This window comes from Haliaeetus leucocephalus, unplaced genomic scaffold, assembly GCF_000737465.1.
Source record: "Haliaeetus leucocephalus isolate CR32 unplaced genomic scaffold, Haliaeetus_leucocephalus-4.0 Scaffold517, whole genome shotgun sequence".
In the NCBI taxonomy this organism is placed as follows: Eukaryota; Metazoa; Chordata; class Aves; order Accipitriformes; family Accipitridae; genus Haliaeetus; species Haliaeetus leucocephalus.
Window position 1 is genome coordinate 487,248 of NW_010972953.1, and position 18,554 is coordinate 505,801.

Below are 18,554 nucleotides of genomic sequence, written 5' to 3' on the forward strand. Positions count from 1 at the left end.
GGGCCGGAAGCTTCCGGCGGGGGCGCAGGCGGGACCGGAAGGGCAGAGCGGCGGCTTCCGGGCGGGCGCGGGAGGATGGAGACCATCCTGGAGCAGCAGCGGCGCTACCATGAGGAGCGGGAGCGGCTCATGGACGTGATGGTGAAGGAGATGCTCACCAAGAAGTCCACGGTGCGTCCTGGGCCGCGGGGAGGGAGGGCGGCCGCCGCGGCCCGGGCCCGCCCGCGCTAACGCTGCGCCTCTCCCCGCAGCTCCGCGACCAGATCAACTCGGACCACCGGACGCGGGCCATGCAGGACGTGAGTGCGGCGGGACCGGGACCGGGACCGGGGGCCCCGGCAGGCCTGGGGCGGGCTCTGCCGGCGGCCCCGGGAGCAGCGCGGCGCAGGCCGGGCCTGGCCTGGCCTCTGCCTGGTGCTGCCAGAGCGCCTGGGAACGAACCGGTCTTCTCCCCGGTAACGTCCTCGGTGGCATCTGGGGCTTTCTTTTGTTTTTTTTAGAGGTACATGGAAGTGAGCGGCAACCTGAGAGACTTGTACGACGACAAGGACGGGTAAGTGCTTGTACAAACACCTCGTCTGGTGTGTGGCCACCTGAATGTCTGCTGTACATCTTTTCCAGACAAAGAACCTGGGGGCTCTTTTAACTCAATCGTAAATACATGAGAAGTAGTGCTGGTGTGTGAGACCAGGAATCAAGTTTTGGAGACTAAACCTGATAGAGCAGGACCCAGGTTGCACATTGGATATGTACATGCTGGATATACACATTTTGTTCTTTTCTTGGTTTAAGTCGGGGGAGGGAGGCCCTGAGTTGCCTTGAAGGTTTCTCAGTGGAGACTACAGCATGTTCACTGGGAGATGTGACCCGGAACCTCGAACTGTAAGCCTGGCGGACTGTGAGATCTGATGTGACTTTCTGGGGGTTTGCAGTCAGTCTTGCTGGAGCTTTGTGTGATCAAAATGCAGCGCTAGACGTGGAAAAAGGTTCTATCAGTGTCAACGTGTTTTCCTTTCCACTTGTAATCTGACCTTTTTTGTGAGCTCAGCTTGCGGAAAGAAGAACTCAGTGCCATTTCAGGGCCAAATGAATTTGCAGAATTCTACAACAGGCTGAAACAAATTAAGGAATTTCACCGGAAGCACCCAAATGAGGTAAGTAGTTATCTCCTTCATAAGAATTGGTGATTTGTGGTCTGTTGGACCTCATCCCTGCAATAAACAGACTTTTTTTTTCCAGTTTAAGTCCCTTAATACACAAGTATTCAGTACACTAAAATGTCACTTGAGAAAAGAAGAAGTTCAAGGTTAGGTAATGCTTCAGAGGCAGTCTGTAAGCTCCTGTGAGAGCATATGAATAGGAGAAGATGCAAGATGCTAACCCTGTTCTCTGTATGCTGTATGTTAGCTCAGGAACATTCTGCTGCTGAGCTGGTGTTTGGTCTTGCCTTTCTCATGCTGGCTGAAGTCAGACTTCTTTTCTTTGTGCAAAAGTAATGGTGAAGATATGCTTCGGATACCTTTTCAGTTAGCAGTTTTATTTACAACCTGTTGTGATTTTATATTAATTGTTCTTGGACATTAACTGAAGTCATAAGGTTTTGTGTAACTTCTGTCTGTTCTTAAAGATCTGTGTTCCAATGTCAGTGGAGTTTGAGGAACTGTTGAAGGCCAGAGACAACCCAAGTGAAGAAGCTCAAAGTAAGTTTGTAGTTTTTCTCTGAGGCCAGTTTAAGTGAAAATATGGTGCTTGCTTGAGAGGCATTATTTAATGAGTTGTTTGATCTGTTTTGCATGTTTCAGAGTTCCAACTCCCTTTTACTAAATGACTTCTGAAAATTGTTCTTTTGTCATTTAAATTCTTCTGAACTGCAGCCCCCTGGAATATTCCACAGTAGTGGTGCTTCACTTGAGGAGTGTTCTAGTGTGGGTACACAGAGAAGCAGTCAGGTGTCTGATCAATGACTATCTCACTTGCATTGTAAACATCTTCCTTAAGCGTAAATTAGTCCACAGTTAATCCTTTTCAAGTTCTGAAACGTGTATAATAAGTAGGAAAGATTAAGGTCATAATAAAGCTCTACATGATCTTTCCTACAGATCTGGTGGAGTTCACAGATGAAGAAGGGTATGGACGATACTTAGATCTGCATGATTGTTATCTCAAGTACATTAATCTAAAATCATCAGAGGTAGGTGGCTGCATGTGTCTGGGCATCTGCAGTGCTTAAGGCCTAGGGGTTTTTCTTTGGTTGGTTCATGGTTATTTGTTTTTTTTTCTTAAATACGTACATTTATTTCCAAATACCTATTTCAAAGTCACTTTGTTGCACATATAGCTTGACAGCATCTGAATTCTGAGTGCTGCTTCATGACTCTCCTCTTTTGTCATCTTCAACTGAGACCTCTCTATTGTCTATGTAATGATGGCCTTGTAAAAAGCCTCTGTTTTCTGCTACCAAGTACCAATAGGTGTTTAAGGCAATGTGTTAGTGCACAGAGAACACAGGGCCTCTGCAGTCCAGAGTAATGGCATGAACTAGTGCCTTTCTTCTGGTCTGGTAACTGGAAACTGGATGTTCATTTGGCTGCATGTGTATAAAATCTGACTCAAACTTTTTTATTCTTAGAAACTGGATTATATCACTTACTTATCCACATTTGACCAACTCTTCGATATTCCCAAGGAGAGAAAAAATGCTGAATATAAGAGGTGAGCCTTTTTGTCTACCAGCTTCTTTTATGACAGTTGATGAGAAGGAAGTTGCTTTTTAAGTGTACAGCTGCTAAGAATATAGTTAACAGTCAAACTTAACTCAGGTAAATTGGGTCACGGAGCTATAGCAACTCAGTCATGTGTCTGAGCCCTGAGAAAACATGCAGTGCAGCAAAAATGTGGAAGGCCACATTCTACTCTGTGGAAGAATCTTACTTCATCCTTGTAACTGCTGCATCTAGAAAACGTGTGTTGAAAACTCATAATCCTGATGATTTTCCTTTGAAGTACTAGAGGGTAATTACTTTCCAAAGATGTGGTTAGAGAAATACATTGATACTGAATTACCTGTGCTCATGATTACTCTGCCAGGTACCTTGAAATGCTTCTCGAGTACCTACAGGATTACACAGATCGAGTGAAACCATTACTGGACCAGAATGAACTTTTTGGGAAAATTCAGACTGAGTTTGAGAAGAAGTGGGAAAATGGAACATTCCCTGGCTGGCCGGTGAGCAGTCGTTAAGCCTGTGTGAATGCTTCTGTATTTGTGATAGGTTTTCTGTGAATCATATGTGTAAAGTCATCACTGAGGTTAAGTCTAATAGCAAGGTGTGCAGTTGTGTATCAGTGTCTTGGTTTTGGCTGGGATAGAGTTAATTGTCTTCCTAGTAGCTGGTACAGTGCTATGTTTTTGAGTTCAGCTTGCAAAGAATGTTGATAACACTGATATTTTCAGTTGTTGCTAAGTAAAGTTTAGTCTAAAGTCAAGGATTTTTCAGCTTCTGATGCCCCACCAGCAAGAAGGCTGGAGGGGCACAAGAAGCTGGGATGGGACACAGCCAGGACAGCTGACCCAAACTGGCCAAAGGGATATTCCATATCGTGTGACGTCATGTCTAGTATATAAATTGGGAGAGGGGGGGTGTTGCTGCTTGGGGACTAACTGGGCGTCAGTCGGTGGGTGGTGAGCAATTGCATTGTGCATCACTTGTATATTCCAATCCTTTTATTATTACTATTGCCATTTTATTAGTGTTATTATTATCATTGTTAGTTTCTTCTTTTCTGTTCTATTAAACCGTTCTTATCTCAACCCATGAGTTTTACTTCTTTCCCCGATTTTCTCCCCCATCCCACTGGGTGGGGGGCAGAGTGAGTGAGCGGCTGCGTGGTGCTTAGTTGCTGGCTGGAGTTAAACCATGACAATCAGGAAGATGCAATTTAATGCTAACTTGAAAACCAATGTAACCGGTTTGAAACTAACCTTTTTTTAAGGTTTGCTTATTTTGTATCTTCATTGCTCAGTTTAGCGAGAGACTTTTTTCTCTGTAAAATGAACTGCTTTTCTTGAGGTTAGAGTATTATATTGCATGAAGTGTTGTAGGATGTCACAAAGATCTTGCATGTGGTTTTTCTTGGCAGAAAGAGACCAGCAGTGCACTCACTCACGCTGGAGCCCACCTGGACCTCTCAGCATTTTCCTCTTGGGAGGTATGTTTGCAGTGCTCTGCAGTTAGTGTTAAATTTTGAGCAGGTGGAAGCTCAGTAATTTTGTTTCTTTTCATAATTTTACTTGCTGAGCTTTCGTCTCTGGCTCTATGCTTTGTGGATAAAACTTTGATTATGCTGATGACTTACATCCCCCTAATAGGAGAAATTAACTTGAAAGGTTGGATTTGTCACATTCCTCATTTTTCAGTGAGGAGTGGTGCACCCTTGACGGTCCTTTCTTGAGTGCTGTACATTGTTTGTGCTTTGTTTTTTGTTGTGTTTTTTTTTTTAATGAGTTAAAACACACATACATCCATATTGTATTTGTTTAATAGCTCCTTTCTTATTGTGATTTAATTTAATTGAACAGGAATTGGCCTCCCTGGGACTGGACAGGTTAAAATCAGCTTTACTGGCCCTGGGACTAAAATGTGGCGGGTAAGGTGCAGTCTTTTTATAGTTCCTTTTCAGTTTTTGCGGTCTTCCTGTTTTGCATTCCTTTATGGGATACTTGTTTTGTCATCTCCATTGTGCAAGAATTACCTTAATGATGTTTGAAAGACAAAACATTGAGAACCAGTCAGGGGATACTGCGATATACTGTTTTGAAAAGTGTCCTGTACTCAAGTCTTTTGTATAGAAGAATTTGGCTTAAGGAATGAAGACAAAGATAATAGGAAATTTCATGATCTCTTAAAAGCTAAATTTAGAATTTTGTTGCATGAATTCAAATAGTTCTTGGGAAGTGTAAAACTATGGTTTGGACTCATCTCCTCCCTGCTTCTCCATAGGACTCTGGAAGAGCGTGCTCAGAGACTTTTTAGCACTAAAGGCAAATCCCTAGAAGCACTTGATCCTTCCTTGTTTGCTAAGAATCCAAAGACAAAAGGCAGCAAAAGGTGAGTTCCTAAAGGTCATTCTGAGGTTGGTGGTGTTCTCTTCACTTGGATGAGAAGTATTCTATAGAAATCACTCTTGTATAGTTGTGACAGAGATTCTTGGAGTGTTAGAAGCTTTTCATGTTGCACCAAATAGTTGTGAATGAAATGGAAGATACCAGAGCTAAATTTGTGTGTTTGTGTGCAGTTTAGGTTACATGAGCTGTTTGGTACTTGTTTCTGTTTTCTTGCTGTATACAAGTCAAGTGTGTCTTTAGGAGTTCAGTGTACACATGATATTTGCAGTTCTGGAACGGACTTCTTAAAGTTTCTTGATCTATTTCCAGAGACACTGAAAGAAATAAAGATCTTGCATTCCTGGAAGCTCAGATTTATGAATATGTAGAAGTTCTTGGGGTAAGGATTTAATTTTGTCTTTGAGCTTTTTAGTTCAGAGCTGTCAAATAGTGATTGGAAGGTCATCCACATCTTTACCCAGTGCTTTCATAGACAGCATGCCCAGAAGAGTAATTTGCATGTCCAGAGTCATAAGGTTTTAAAGTGCATGTTAGCAGGTAGCTTTTTCTGTCAGTAAGTAGAATATTCTTCTTTGGAAGCACAAAATGTTATACTAAAAACTTAAGTTATACTAAAAACTTAAGGCTAAGCAAAATTGGAGTTCTCTGTTCTGTACTGGTCTTCCATTCCCCTGTCTCTGTACATTAAGGAAGTGTTTCACACTGCAAGAGTTTGCCCTTATTCTGTTGCTGTCGTGTTGTGTGAACAATTTCTTCTCTTTTCTCACACCCTAGGAACAGAGACACCTCACTCACGAGAATGTGCAGCGTAAGCAAGCACGGACGGGGGAAGAGAGGGAGGAGGAGGAGGAAGAGCAGATCAGTGAGAGCGAGAGTGAAGATGAAGAAAATGAAATTATTTATAATCCTAAAAATCTGCCTCTTGGTTGGGATGGCAAGGTAACTGAGATTGTCAGGTCTGGAAAAGTGGGAGGTGTCACTGACTCCACACTACTCTTCTGTTTGAACCTGCCTTACCATTTGGCCTAATCTTTGTTTCTCTTCACTTGTCAGCCAATCCCATACTGGTTATATAAATTACATGGTTTAAACATCAACTACAATTGTGAGATTTGTGGTAACTACACCTACCGAGGGCCCAAAGCTTTTCAGCGTCACTTTGCAGTAAGTAACGTGTTGCTACAAAAACATCAGTACTACGTTCAGATAATCTTTATAATAAGTAACTAGTAAATCACTGGAGTGCCTGAGTGGCACTTCTTCCACTTTTAAAATGTGGGTCTGGGCTTATGCTGCAGGGCCATGCTCTGTACGGTCCCTTCTTGTTAGAACACTTCATTCCAGTACCCAGATCTGATTGGTGCAGAGTGCCTATTGACTGCCAGTGTATTGTTACTATCTGAAATACAGAAAAAATATTTTTATGGAGGTTTTTAGGACTGGTAGATTTGTTTTTTGATAGTATTTGTTTCACCCTGTCCAGATGTTAATATATCTTTTTAGTCTTTGGCATTGCAGATGAAGTGGCATTCCCTCTCATACACTGACCTTTTGCCTCTTGTCCCCAGGAGTGGCGACATGCTCACGGGATGAGATGCCTGGGCATTCCCAACACGGCACATTTTGCCAATGTCACGCAGATTGAGGATGCAGTCTCATGTAAGTAGTGATGGCAGAACAGGGAACATGTGGCATAAGAACGCTCATGTTAGCTCTTGCCAAAAATTTGTCTTACCCTATGACCAGAGACTATTTTTAGGAAAGGGTAAGAAACAGGTGCATGTGGGGTGATCCTTCCTTGGACCATCAATCCCAGCTTTTAAAATGAGAGTGGCTTTTTTTCTTTGTTGGATACCTGCAGGAGTAGATGCTTGCTGAGATTCCCAGTGAAGCATTAATTTGTTGCCAGCTGTTTTGTCTGTGATGCTTTGTGTATGAAATCTCAGCCAAGTGCAATGGGCCACCATTTCTTTAGGCAGAGTGTGGCTACATCATTCCGTATAACTCTTACTTAATTGATGTTCATCAACATCTTTATGAGGAAGCCAGAAAAAACTTCAGAAACGGTAGAGCCTATAGGCAGATTTTGAAAGCCTACAGTATTTAGGACTTACAGTGATTGTAATTCAACGCGGCTAATCTGTGCTGATGTTTTGAGGAGGCTACCTCATGCAGAGGTTGTTTCTTGAATCTGCCCCGCTTAGGTTAACAGATACAGGTTATGGTTCCTGGAGGTAAATTAATTCTTGCCTAGAAGAAACCAAACAGGTAAAGCCTTGATTTCCCAAACAAGCTATTACTACTGTTGGAGCCGTATCTCTGAAGTAGTGTTTTTGGACCTTTGTCTTTTGTGTCCAATCCTGAATCGTCATTTTAAAGCCTTGTTTGCTTTTGTTCTGTGCCTTCCAGTAAACCGTACAGGGGAACAATAAATTTGTAATGGATAGTAGATACATTGCTGGACAGTTGCAGTGACAGTGTTTTAAAAAAAAAAAAAAAAAACAAAAAACCAAAACACCTCGTGTATGTTTTACGAGGTGAAAAACTAGTATCTCAAGGGAAATGGCATTAGATCCTGTATGACTTTGTATTTGCAGTGTGGGCAAAGCTGAAACAACAGAAGGCTTCAGAGAGATGGCAGCCTGATACAGAGGTGAGATATTACAGAGGCATTTGCATGTCTAGTCCTGTGTACCTGGGAACCCCCCATTTACCTTGCATGAACTGTCTGGCTCTGTCAAAAGTATTTATCAGAGAGTCCCCTGCATGCTGGAGAGATGAGCAGGAACCTACGTTGCTGGTTGCACAGCTCCTGTTAGTGGTGATGTATGAAAAGCACTTCTTGTGCTGTATTGGAAAGGAGTTCTGATAGGACAGACTCAGCCCCTTGTGTAAGAATCTTTTAATACACTGCTTTACAGTACCGATGTCACCTTTGTTTTGTGAGAAAAAAAAAGGAACTGTTGCGAGCAGTGTGTTCACTTATACTAGTGTCTTTTCTTAAGCTTCTGTCTCAAACCATTTTTCAACGGCATGCAGGGCAACTGTGGGAAATACAGCCTGTAGTACAGCATGTAATTGTTCTGACTCTGAATATGCTCTTCTCATGGAGCCTGCTGGCAGATCCACTGCATACTCTCATGTAGAGAGGTTCTTGGCAGGGTGGTCATGTTCAGTAGGTGCTGCTGGAGCTAAAATTCAAATGCTGTAGTACAACCTGAGTCAGGCTGTGTCCAGGTGTCTCTAAACTGTTTGTTCCATTCTAGGAGGAATACGAGGATTCCAGTGGGAACGTGGTGAATAAAAAGACCTATGAAGACTTGAAACGTCAAGGGTTGCTGTAGCTTTTCCCAAGTGAAGGATTTCACATCTGAAAAGCAAGTGGAGAAGCATCAGCTCTGACTCTTCTTCAGTTTCTGGATTTTCTATGTGCATGAGTATAGATTTCAAGGATACTTTATAGATTCACTTTCTAGTAAGCCCCTTGTGAAAAGCAGACTTGTGACGTTATTTTATATTAAAAAAAAAACCTTGAAAAATAATAAACCAGTTTTAATTTAGGAAGTGCTGAGAAACTTGTCTCTCCTATGCTGGAAGGAAGAGATTTGATTACGGTATTTTTAAAATGCTTTTTACACAGTTTGAATTGTCAGAAACAATTGCTTCTCTCTCATTCCTGTTCTGATGGAAATTTTTATGATGCAGATTGGCTTTCTGTAAATCACACATGAACATTGCATGGTGACAATGAGTAACAGTCCTATACTATGCTGTAAGCATATGGTTTTCTTTGGGTTCCTTTGTGAAACAAATGTATTTGGCTTACATTGCTGCTTTTACCTCAGGTCTGTCTCTCTGTGGAGCTTTGACCGCTGGGATTTTTTTCAGGAAATTAGTAATTGAGCTTGATTTAGGTTGGGCTGTGTGGGCAGTTTGTGGTAATTTCTCCAGCACTGTTGTTGACTTGAAAGACGCAGTAGGTTTTAGTGCAGATCCTTTCTTTGGTGACTCTTGAGCTGTGATGCCGGAGGATTGGGATGGGAACACATGATGTGTTTAGATGTGACCGTTGTGACTTCAGGAGCATTCTCTGCGCTCCTCAGTGCCATGCTTAAAGATGTCTGTACATAACCCCATGATATTCATGCTGTCACATGAATTGCAAGTCCAGTGAGGAGAAAAGAGGCATTGTGTGGAGGCCATGTGCATTGTGTGTGGCAGTCCTTGTCCCCCTCCAGCCCCTCAGGTGGGGTTTCATTTTGGCATAGAGTTGGCTTGTGTGACATCTCTAGCCTCAAAAAAACCCCTTTCTCTGTTGTCACTGTGCAGAGCTGTTTGCATCGCCAGATGCCATGGAGCAGCAGGTAACAAACACTTCCCCCGAGTGATGGTTTGTGCAGCCGGTGGTTGGCAGGGATGGGGCTGGTTGCTGGCACCAGGGTGTGAGCCTGTGCGGCAGGTACCACAGCTGCTGTTGGTGCTCGGAGGCACTCCACCTCTAGCAGCGGCTACAGGCTTTCACTGGTGTACTGGGGCTTCGGGAAGCGGACGGACAGGGTGAGTCAATGCTGTGGGCTCTTTCCTTTCCCTGCTCTGCGGGAAAGTTGCTCTCCTTGGGATGAGGCTGTGTCTGGTGGGCATTTGTTCCTAGCCTGCCCTGGAGCTGGATTGGGCTGTGCTGGAGTGGCACCCTGCTCAGTGAGATTGTCCTAACCTGGTCTGGGTGGTGGCTGCTCTGGTTTGGAAGGTGAAGGAGATGCCAGCCTGCCTTGTCTTCTCTTCCATTCTGAATGAACAGCCTCAGTGGTCACTATGCAAGCTTCAGCCACTGCAGGTCCTTGGGCAATGCTAACGACCTAAATCATAAGACAGGAGGGGAGTGTTACAGTGCTCTTTGGAGAACTTGGCCTTGGAGCCTGTATGGAGTCACGTCTCCACTGTTTGCCTAGCTAAGCAGGTAAAGATTTTGAGTGGAAAGCAGAGATACTCCTACAGCGGAGAGCTGGGTGTCATGGGAAGCAGCACCAAAGCCAGTAGAACTTCCCAAACCATGGGGGTGAGCAGCAGGACAAGGGACTGGGCCGTGAGAAACTGCAAACGCCTCTTTGTAGTCAGGACTTGACAGCGGTGTTGGAGGCACATGCAAGGATGTAACCAGGAGCTTTACAGCAGAAAACCTCTGTCCATTGAACGTGCTCCGTCATGAAGCCTAGCCACTGTTGGCAGAACTCCGCTCTCCCTGCCATGAAGCAGTGGTGGCTCCAGTGCCCACCCTCAGGAGCAAGCTGCTGCAGCAGCTTTGTCAGGCAGCTCTCTTGTCACGGCAGACCTGCCTACCACCCCGTCTGGCCGGCCTGTGTTGCTTTTGCAGTGGTGCTGCCTGGTTTCCTCGCTCAATCCGGGCAGCGAGCTGCTCGCAGCCTGACGGCTGTGGTGCCCAGACCAAGCAGGTGGGAAATTCTGCATGAAAGGGATGTTTGTGCCACTGTCCTGGGCTGGGGGGCTGCAGTTTGGGCTGACAGGGAGGGGAGACATGCACACAGATGGACAGGTGGGAAGGATGTGACTGTTTATTGTAAGTTAACCAGAAATATTTGAGTGTTGGCAGTGCAATGGCTCTTTATGATCCAGAGCATTTCCATGTCTTGCTAGTGAAAGCTACTTTAGCTGTAAGTGTTCCTGTTTATGTTCCACGGGTTGTGTGCCAGAATTAACAGGCCTGTGTTTTGCTCTTTGCCAGGTCCTGAGGGCCTGTTGCAGAGGTGTGTCTGGAAACAGGCATTTTTCACACCAGAATTTGTCTATCCACAGCAAGAACTGCTATGGAGGGTTCTCTGGCTGCCCTGACTTCTGAGGGCTGGTGGGCTTGGGTTCTCCTGTGATGGGTGCTGCAGCTGGTGGGTCATATCTTCATTTGCAACAGCATCAGCAAAGAACTGTCACGTGTAACTACCCTGCCTTCGTGCTGCTGGCAGCTGCCTGCAGCTCTGTGTATTGCCTGTGAGCACCAGTGAAGGGTTACCACACCAACGGGAGCAGGTGGCTCCCCGAGGGGCTCCTGCTCCCCAGCAGCTGTGCTGTACCCCTGGGCCCCGTCTGTGGCAGGTGGCTGCGGCAGCCTTGGTGGTTTTGGAGAGCCTCTTGGGAGGGAGCGACTGTGGATGTCCAGGGGCTGAGCCCACAGGGCTGAGCATCGCTCCTGCAAGCATGTGGCCGCACGCAGCGCAGTGCTGCAGCCCTGGGGCTCATACTGGAGGTAGAGCGCAGACCTGTATTGGGGTGACTGCCCCGTGCCTCTGGCGGGGGGAGCTCCCTGCAGCCTCCAGCAGCCGACTGCGGCACCCAGCAGCAGTACAGGCAGGAGCCAGGTGAGCCCCAGCAGGTGCCTTCTCTTCCCCAAAGGTGCTTGCAGCTGGTGCCCCAGGGGTGCTCCGGGCCTCCTGCACACCCCAGGCACAAACACCCCCAAGGAGAGCGCCCGCTCCCGCTCAGCGGAGCGGCTGTGCCCTGCGTGGGGAGCGCTGCTGCTGGCACAAGAGCTGGAGCCAGAGGTTGTGCTGCGCTGAGCTGCAGGGGAGAAGCGACTGCCCCTCGGGAGTGGGCACCCGGCGCTGCTGGGGTGTGTGGCTGTGCTGACCAGTACCGTGCTGGTGGCTTGGGAGGTTCAGTCTGGGGCAGGCAGCTCCCAGGCCCCTTCTGCACTTGTTCAACGGCCCCCTGTTGCAGCTGTGGCTGAAAGGGCCTGCCTGTTGCTCCCTACAGTCTAGGCAAGCACAGTGACAAAGGAGGGTGCTGAATTATCTGGTTATTTATATGTTAGATGATTTCTGCATTGAGAGCCTGTGGAGAAAACCTGGACTGCAGTTTTCAGAGGTGCTGATGGTGGGTGTTGTTACTGCCAGGCACTTAATCCCGCCTGAAAAGCATGTCCTGCCACTGCAGGGACCAAAAATGAAGTGCCGAACAACCTGGATTCCTCTGGTGTCCCATGGTGTCCAGAATAAAGGCTGTAGAATTTCCTAGGAGAAAGGTTTCTTAAAAAAAAAAAAAGCCTCAACAGGAAAAATCTCTTACGTAAGTTGTCCTGATGTTGTTTCTGCCACCTCGTCCCAAGCCACGCGCCAGGCAGACGCAGGGACCGCGTGCCACAGTAACTGCGGCAGCAACTGCTGGACTGTCCCCTCCTGCTCCCCAGCTCTGACCGTCCCTCTTCCTGCCAGGTCCCGGGTGAAGCTGCTGGTGGATGAAGATGGCAGGTTGCCGATGGCTCGTCCCCCCCATTCAAGGTAACGGGGGGTCTGCCGCAGCATGGAGAGCAGCGTGTGTCTCGGCATGCCCAGGTTGTCCATCCCTGTCCCAGCTGTCGGAGGCTGTGCCAGAGGCTCCCTGGGGCGAGAGATGGCCACCAGTCACCTGTGGCTCTGGGCGGGTGGGGGGGGTCTTTTTGCAGCAGGGCTGGCCCCCTGCAGCCAGTATGGGTCCCTGACATCAGGTGTGTCTGTGGGGCTCCCCACAACCTCCCTGAGGGGAACTGGCCACCACCCTGCTCCAGGGAGGCTGGCGGGGGCTGGATTTGGTGTTTTGAGGGTGACCTGCCTGTGCTGCTGGGGAAGCTCTTTGGGCTGTGAGTAAGGCAGGCAGCAGATGTGGTGGTTTCAGTCGTCCCCGCTGTGTTCCAGGCCTGCTGCTCTGCATCTTGGCTCTGCACCTCTGCGTCCAGGACCCTCTTGCCACAGCAGGTGAGCTCTGCACCCCAAGGGAAACCTGGGGGTCCTGTGGGAAGTGGGGCAAAGGCAGTGTGGTGCAACAGGGACTCTGTCCCTGTCCCCTCCAGGCTGTATTCTGTAGGATGGAGCTGCACTGAGGAGCCTTTTCTCAAGGTTTTGACCCCAGAAAAGCCTGTTCTTCACATGCAGTGTGGCTGGAAGGGGGAGGGAGAAGCTGTTGTAACATCTCTCCATAATGCTGCTGCGGTGGCCTGTTGTCTCTGACCTGCTTGTTGGGCTGCAAATGGAACTTGTTTGGGACATCCTGTCTCTGACTGCCGTCCACAGCCCAACCACAATGTGACTGATGCTTCCTACAGATCCCTTTGGACTGTGCCATGGGTCGGGAAGGGATGCAGGGCTTGCTGACCATGAGGCTGGTGTTTCCTTCACCGAGGGGGAACTTTGTGTCTTCCAGAGCACAACACGGCCGCCAACGCCTCGGTGGCCGCCAACGCCTCGGTGGCCGCCAACGCCTCGGTGGCCGCCAACGGCTCTGTGAATGGTACCGAAGAAACACTGGTAAGGAAAGGAATGGAAAGAGGGCCGTTGGCCGGGCTGTTGCAGCCCCACAGACAGGGTCTCTAGTCCAACTGGTCTCTTGCAAGAGCCAGGAGTCCCATGAGAGCATCTTCTGGGGTGGAAGGGGAGCACTTCGGGCATGGTGGGTGGGCGTGTGGAGGCAGCCCCTCCAGACAGCGAGGCTGTGGTTGGGGACAGCACCACGGTGCCGTGCAAGGAGGCTTTGCTGCATGGTGACACTCTCGTGTGTTCTCCCTCCAGCTCACCTGCCAGAGCTTTCAGTGCTCTGGGGAGAGGTGTTACCAGGATGAAGCCCACGCCAACAAAACAGTGACCTGCCATAATGAGACTTACTGTGAGGTACGGAGCTTGCTGAGATGGGGTTGCAGGGGGCTGTGATAGGGAAAGTCTGTTTTCCCTTTCTGTATATCAGGGATCCACAGTACTCTATTAAGTCTGTGTCAATCTCCTGTTTCCCTTCTCTCTCTGTGGCAGTCTGTCAGTTATTTTTGCTCCTTCTAATGGCATCTCTTCACACTCCTAGCATTTTTTCCTTTGGCTCTGCTATTGCAGCTTTATCGTTTCTCCAGCACGAACTACACAGCCAGCTGCAGCAGCGCGTGTGGCAGAGAGATGTGCAGGACCAACAGCAGCGTGAAGACACAGCAGTGTGCCCTGGACTGCTGTGACTCTCCCCTCTGCCTGCAGCTCAATGCCAGCTCCTATGGTAACGGCCCATGGGGTCCCCGGCAGCGGTCTGAGGTTAATCCTGCTGCACAGGAGGGAGACGGATGGGCAAAACCCATTGCAGAGGGCTGGCTGCAGCTGCATCGCTGCGTCTCCTCTGCCCTGGGGCTCTCTCTCCTTTGGAGCCGGGCGAGGGGACAGGGTGGCCCAGCAGCTCCGGCCGCAGCGTGAGCCGTGCTGGTGATCTGTCCCGTGTGCGGCTGTGGAGGCCTCCGCGCAGGCTGTGTGCTGGGCGCAGCCTCACGGGGCTCCTCGTGTGTCTGCAGGTGACCTGCCAGCTGCCACTGCGCCGCCTACGACCACCGCCACCACCCCCCGGCCTCCCCCCCGAAACGTAGGTACCGGCTGGGCAGATGCTGCTGCAGCCACGTGCTCTCCTGGGGTCTGCAGCCACTGGGATGGCTGAGCTCCCACCTGAGTGGGGGGAGAGGGAGAGGTCCCTCCTGCATCTGCTTTACAGGGTGAAAAGCTGCCCTGGAAGGGGAACAAATCCTTAATGAGCTTTGAAAGAAGAGAGTCCGTAAGGAGCCCTGTCAAACAGGCCTGCTCCCGAGCCCAGCACTTACATCGGTTCAAAGAGTTTGAACGGTCTGCGTGGTGAGCCTTCCTCGCAGCCGCAGGGAGGGTGTGGGGACCGATGGGGCACTGCAGCCTGTTCCTGAGCCTATGTGGAGGGGAAGGTGCTTATCTTTGCAGAGCCCTCTTAAGAGGAAGGAAAAGGAGGCTTTGAAACTTGTTTGCTACGCTGGTGTTTCACTAAAGTTTCCTGCAGTTTCAGATGGGGTGCAGTTAATCTTTTATCTCTGTATCTAAAATGCCTGAGACAACACTGGCCAAAAACCGCAGAACAGAGGGGGGGTTGGAAAGGAGCCCTCATGAAAGAAGTGCTGTCTGAATTTCAGTTCTCGTCCTGGGAGTCCTGCTCTCCAGACTGATGAATATACAGTCTCTCCTCTGGCCCTCTCTTGTAGGGGAAAGTGTGCGCAGCATTCTCCTGTCACGGAGACGGGTGTTTCAAAGGCAAGAAGACTGTTGCTAGATGCATTGTCGGGCATGACTTCTGTGAGGTATGGCTTTAGGGCTAAAGAGCAGGACAGCCCAGATGCAGGGATGTGCCCAGGAGCCTGCATGGTTCCTGTAATGCGAATACTAAGGGCTTGGCAGGACCCCTAGGCTAATGTCTCTCTCCTCCTTCCAGATGAAGAAGACAGGCTTGAATTACATGGCGGGATGTAGCAAAGCCTGCAAGGCTGCCAAACCAGTCTGTGCTGGTGGGATGAAGGCTGCCTGTTACCAGGAGTGCTGCCCAGCTACCCTGCAAGCTAGCTGTCTGAAACTGGACGGCAAAGTTCATGTCAATAGTGCTGGGCAGGTGACTCTGGCCCCGCTCATGAAGCTCGTGGCATGTGGGGTGGTCCCTCTCCTGAATTACAGGGTCTTCGCTTCCCTCTGGGTGTAAGCAGCAGTCCGGGTGCTCCACAGCCTGCTCTCCTGCAGCGGAGCTCTGCAGCGCTCGTTAGGATCCCTGTTGCTCTCTGACTTCAGTCAAGGCCGCGATCGAACGCCCTCTGTTACGTCCCTGTCCCAGGAACAAGGTGGCCCAGTTAGAGATGGCTCCTTCTCCCCCTGTGCAGGTGCCTCCCGCCCACGGGGCGACCCCAGGCCTCTGGGCGAAACACGGTGGCAGCGGCTGCAGGTTGCTCATGGGCTCCAGTCTCTGTCCATGTTGTCCTGCAGCACAATGTTCCTGCACACTCTGCTTCGAGAAGAGGCTGCAGGCATCTGCTCGGCGCTCTGCCTGGGGACTCCTCCCATTTTTGAGCTGCTCAGTGAATGGCAGGTCCTGACCACGGGTGGATGCGGGGCTCCCGCTTGGCGTGGCGAGCCGGTGCTCTGCTTCATACCTCTGGCCGGTCACAGCGATGACAGTGGTTCCCTGCCTGAGCTCCTGCAGAGCAGGGGCCATCTGAGCAGCTGCCCTGTGGGATGCCCTCCTCCGTGGGATGCTCTCCCCTTTCCACTGTTACACCACCCTTTCCACCTGCTTCCCTGTCTCAGTTCAAGCCTCTTCTGGGTTACAATGGGAGAGGATGAATTCCAGGTGCCCCAGGGCCTTGTTACTGCCTCGCTCGTGCTTTGTGAGCGGCCCTTGGTACCTAAGCCAATGTTGTGTGCGAGGGACACTGAAGCATGAGGCGAAAGCCAGGTCTCCTCTTGTGCCCCTTTCCTGGGCGGCTATTTTGGCAGGAAAGCCCTTTTGTTAGCACACTTAAGCAGCAGTAGTTTTTCCCCATCTTTCCGACAGCAGCTCATGCAGCTGCCCTAAGGGCTGGGGCCCTCCTGGCCCAGCTGGCAGGGTACAGGTTACCGATGGCTGGCTGAGTTGCTTGAAGCTGTTCCTGAAGCCTACGCAAGGAAAACTTCTTTCCCCTGGGGGCTGCTCGTGCAGTGTGGTAGCACGACTGCTGCTCTTGCGCAACTAGCAGAGGGCCACCACCACTGCTCCTCTGGCTGGCCCTCCATGTCTGCTCCTGGGCAGCTACACTTGCTTGGAGTTCACTACGCCTGGCTTAGTAGCTGCCCTGCACAGGACCCTGCTGCTGATCCCAAATCCCACCCCTCGTTCCTAAGCTCCCACTGTAAGTCCTGCATCTTCCTGGGACTGCTGAGTCCTGGCTCTGGTTTGGTGTCTTACGTTTCAGTGAATTTAAATACTTGTAACCGAGACTCCCCCAGTGTATCCAGAGGAAAAGCACTTTGTCTATGCACTAAGGCATAATCTTTGTGCATAGACTTAATCTATGCACAAAGAGGTATTCTTCCCTGCCCTGCCAAAAACCTGTAGGCCTGTGAGACTTGCAAGCAAATTACTGTTTGTGAGAGCTGCTGCAGTGTGTGCTTCTGTGCTGCTGGGACTGCAGATGCTAGAATGAGTGACCTCAGGAGAGGGTGTTAAGCCTGCTTAAAAACTGGAAAATTCTGCCTTGACTGAAGGCACAGGGTTTGTTCTAGTTAATAATCTGCTTGCAGCGCAGCCTTTCTGGGCACGCTCTTACTTGTTAGCTTAAAGCTGCTCTGGTGTTGAAATATCTCTTGTCTGGGTAGGTAAAATTAGTAACTCCATGTTTCACCTCCAAGTCTTAGGCAGGAAAATGGGATAAATCTAAAAGTGTCTCATGCTTTAGATGATCCTGTTTCACATCTGTGATTCTCTACTGCTAAAGGTAGAGGAGACGTGAGCACTATTAGCCTGTAATGTGAACCACCCACCCGGCGCTCCCCCCAGCTTGTTATTGCATCATCAGGAGCTGGTGCGTAGCTTGTTGGGCAGAATTCACCGGTGTCAACACGCTGTCGATCATGTAAAGATGCTGCTGTCCTCTGCTGCTGTTGTCTCCCTAAAAAAAAGATTGCAAAAATAGAAAAATCTGTGTGTTGGTTTCCCAGTCAGTGACGGTGTTTTGGGTGTGGCTGAACGCGACGTGACTCGTGGGAAGTGGAGGGAGAGCCTGGGTGTGCTGGTTTGAGGCACAGCGCTGGCCGGCCCACAGAAGCCTCGTGCCTTCACCAGCAGAAAGGCTCTGCCAGCCCTTACGAGGTGCTGCAGGCTGCAAAGCCGTCGTACAGCGGATGTGGGGCTGGATGAAAAAAGCCTCACTGAAACGATAGCCGGCCCCTTCCACGTTGCAGGGCAGCCTCAGCCAGCCTGCTGTTCTGGTGCATGGAAACTGCAGCAACAGGGTTTGGGGCATGTGTTTGTTTCAGGCCGCGATGTCAGCATATCCCTAGCAAGTGAAAGCAGGATGAAACGCAGGGTTTTTCTATCTCAGAAATACCGCCCAGCACCACCTTTCTTTTAAGAATAGAGGGCTAGCACTCACAGCAGATATTTCAGACTGTTCTCCTTTCACTTCCTTTTTGCGGTGTCTCGTCCGCTCTGCACGGCTGCTAGAGCGGAGGAAGCGGAAAGGCAGACGGCAGAGTGGTTACTTGAACAGAGACTGCTTGGGTTTTTTTCCTAATCTTTAGATCTTGGCTGTCGCTCTCCTACGTCTGTGGAAAGAGCTGGCCTAGGCCAAACTCCCCTATCTCTGCTATGCAAAAGACTCTGTCTGGTGACATCTTCTAGTGTGTGCTTACACACTCCGCATTAATCAATTTGCATAATAAGCCGGCAGCTCAGAAGTTGACTTATGCCAGCTGGGTCTTCTCGGGATCCAACGGCAAAATAATTCAAGGTGCTACCGAAGGGCGAGCCTCCCCTTCAGCAGGAGACGAACCTCCCCGGCCCCGGAGCCGGCAGACCCCCGCTCCCCTTCCTTCCCCTGGGGGGTTGGGGGGTCCCCCCGCCCGCGGCCCCCCCCCCCCCGCCGGTGCCGCGGCCTCCCCAGCCG

The 18,554-nt window shown here is 49.6% G+C and overlaps 1 protein-coding gene across 1 annotated transcript; it reads left to right on the forward strand.

Moving 5' to 3' along the window:
- The first annotated feature begins 40 nt into the window (after positions 1-40).
- SF3A3 (splicing factor 3a, subunit 3, 60kDa) lies at positions 41-8,689 on the forward strand. Its single transcript, XM_010575943.1, has 17 exons — positions 41-171; positions 252-299; positions 501-553; positions 1,049-1,154; positions 1,628-1,700; positions 2,100-2,191; positions 2,630-2,712; positions 3,088-3,226; positions 4,141-4,209; positions 4,580-4,647; positions 5,001-5,108; positions 5,435-5,504; positions 5,900-6,064; positions 6,179-6,289; positions 6,694-6,784; positions 7,723-7,778; positions 8,392-8,689. The coding sequence occupies exons 1-17, from the start codon at positions 76-78 to the stop codon at positions 8,467-8,469; spliced, it is 1,506 nt and encodes a 501-aa protein (XP_010574245.1). The 5' UTR covers positions 41-75; the 3' UTR covers positions 8,470-8,689.
- The last annotated feature ends 9,865 nt before the right edge of the window (positions 8,690-18,554 follow it).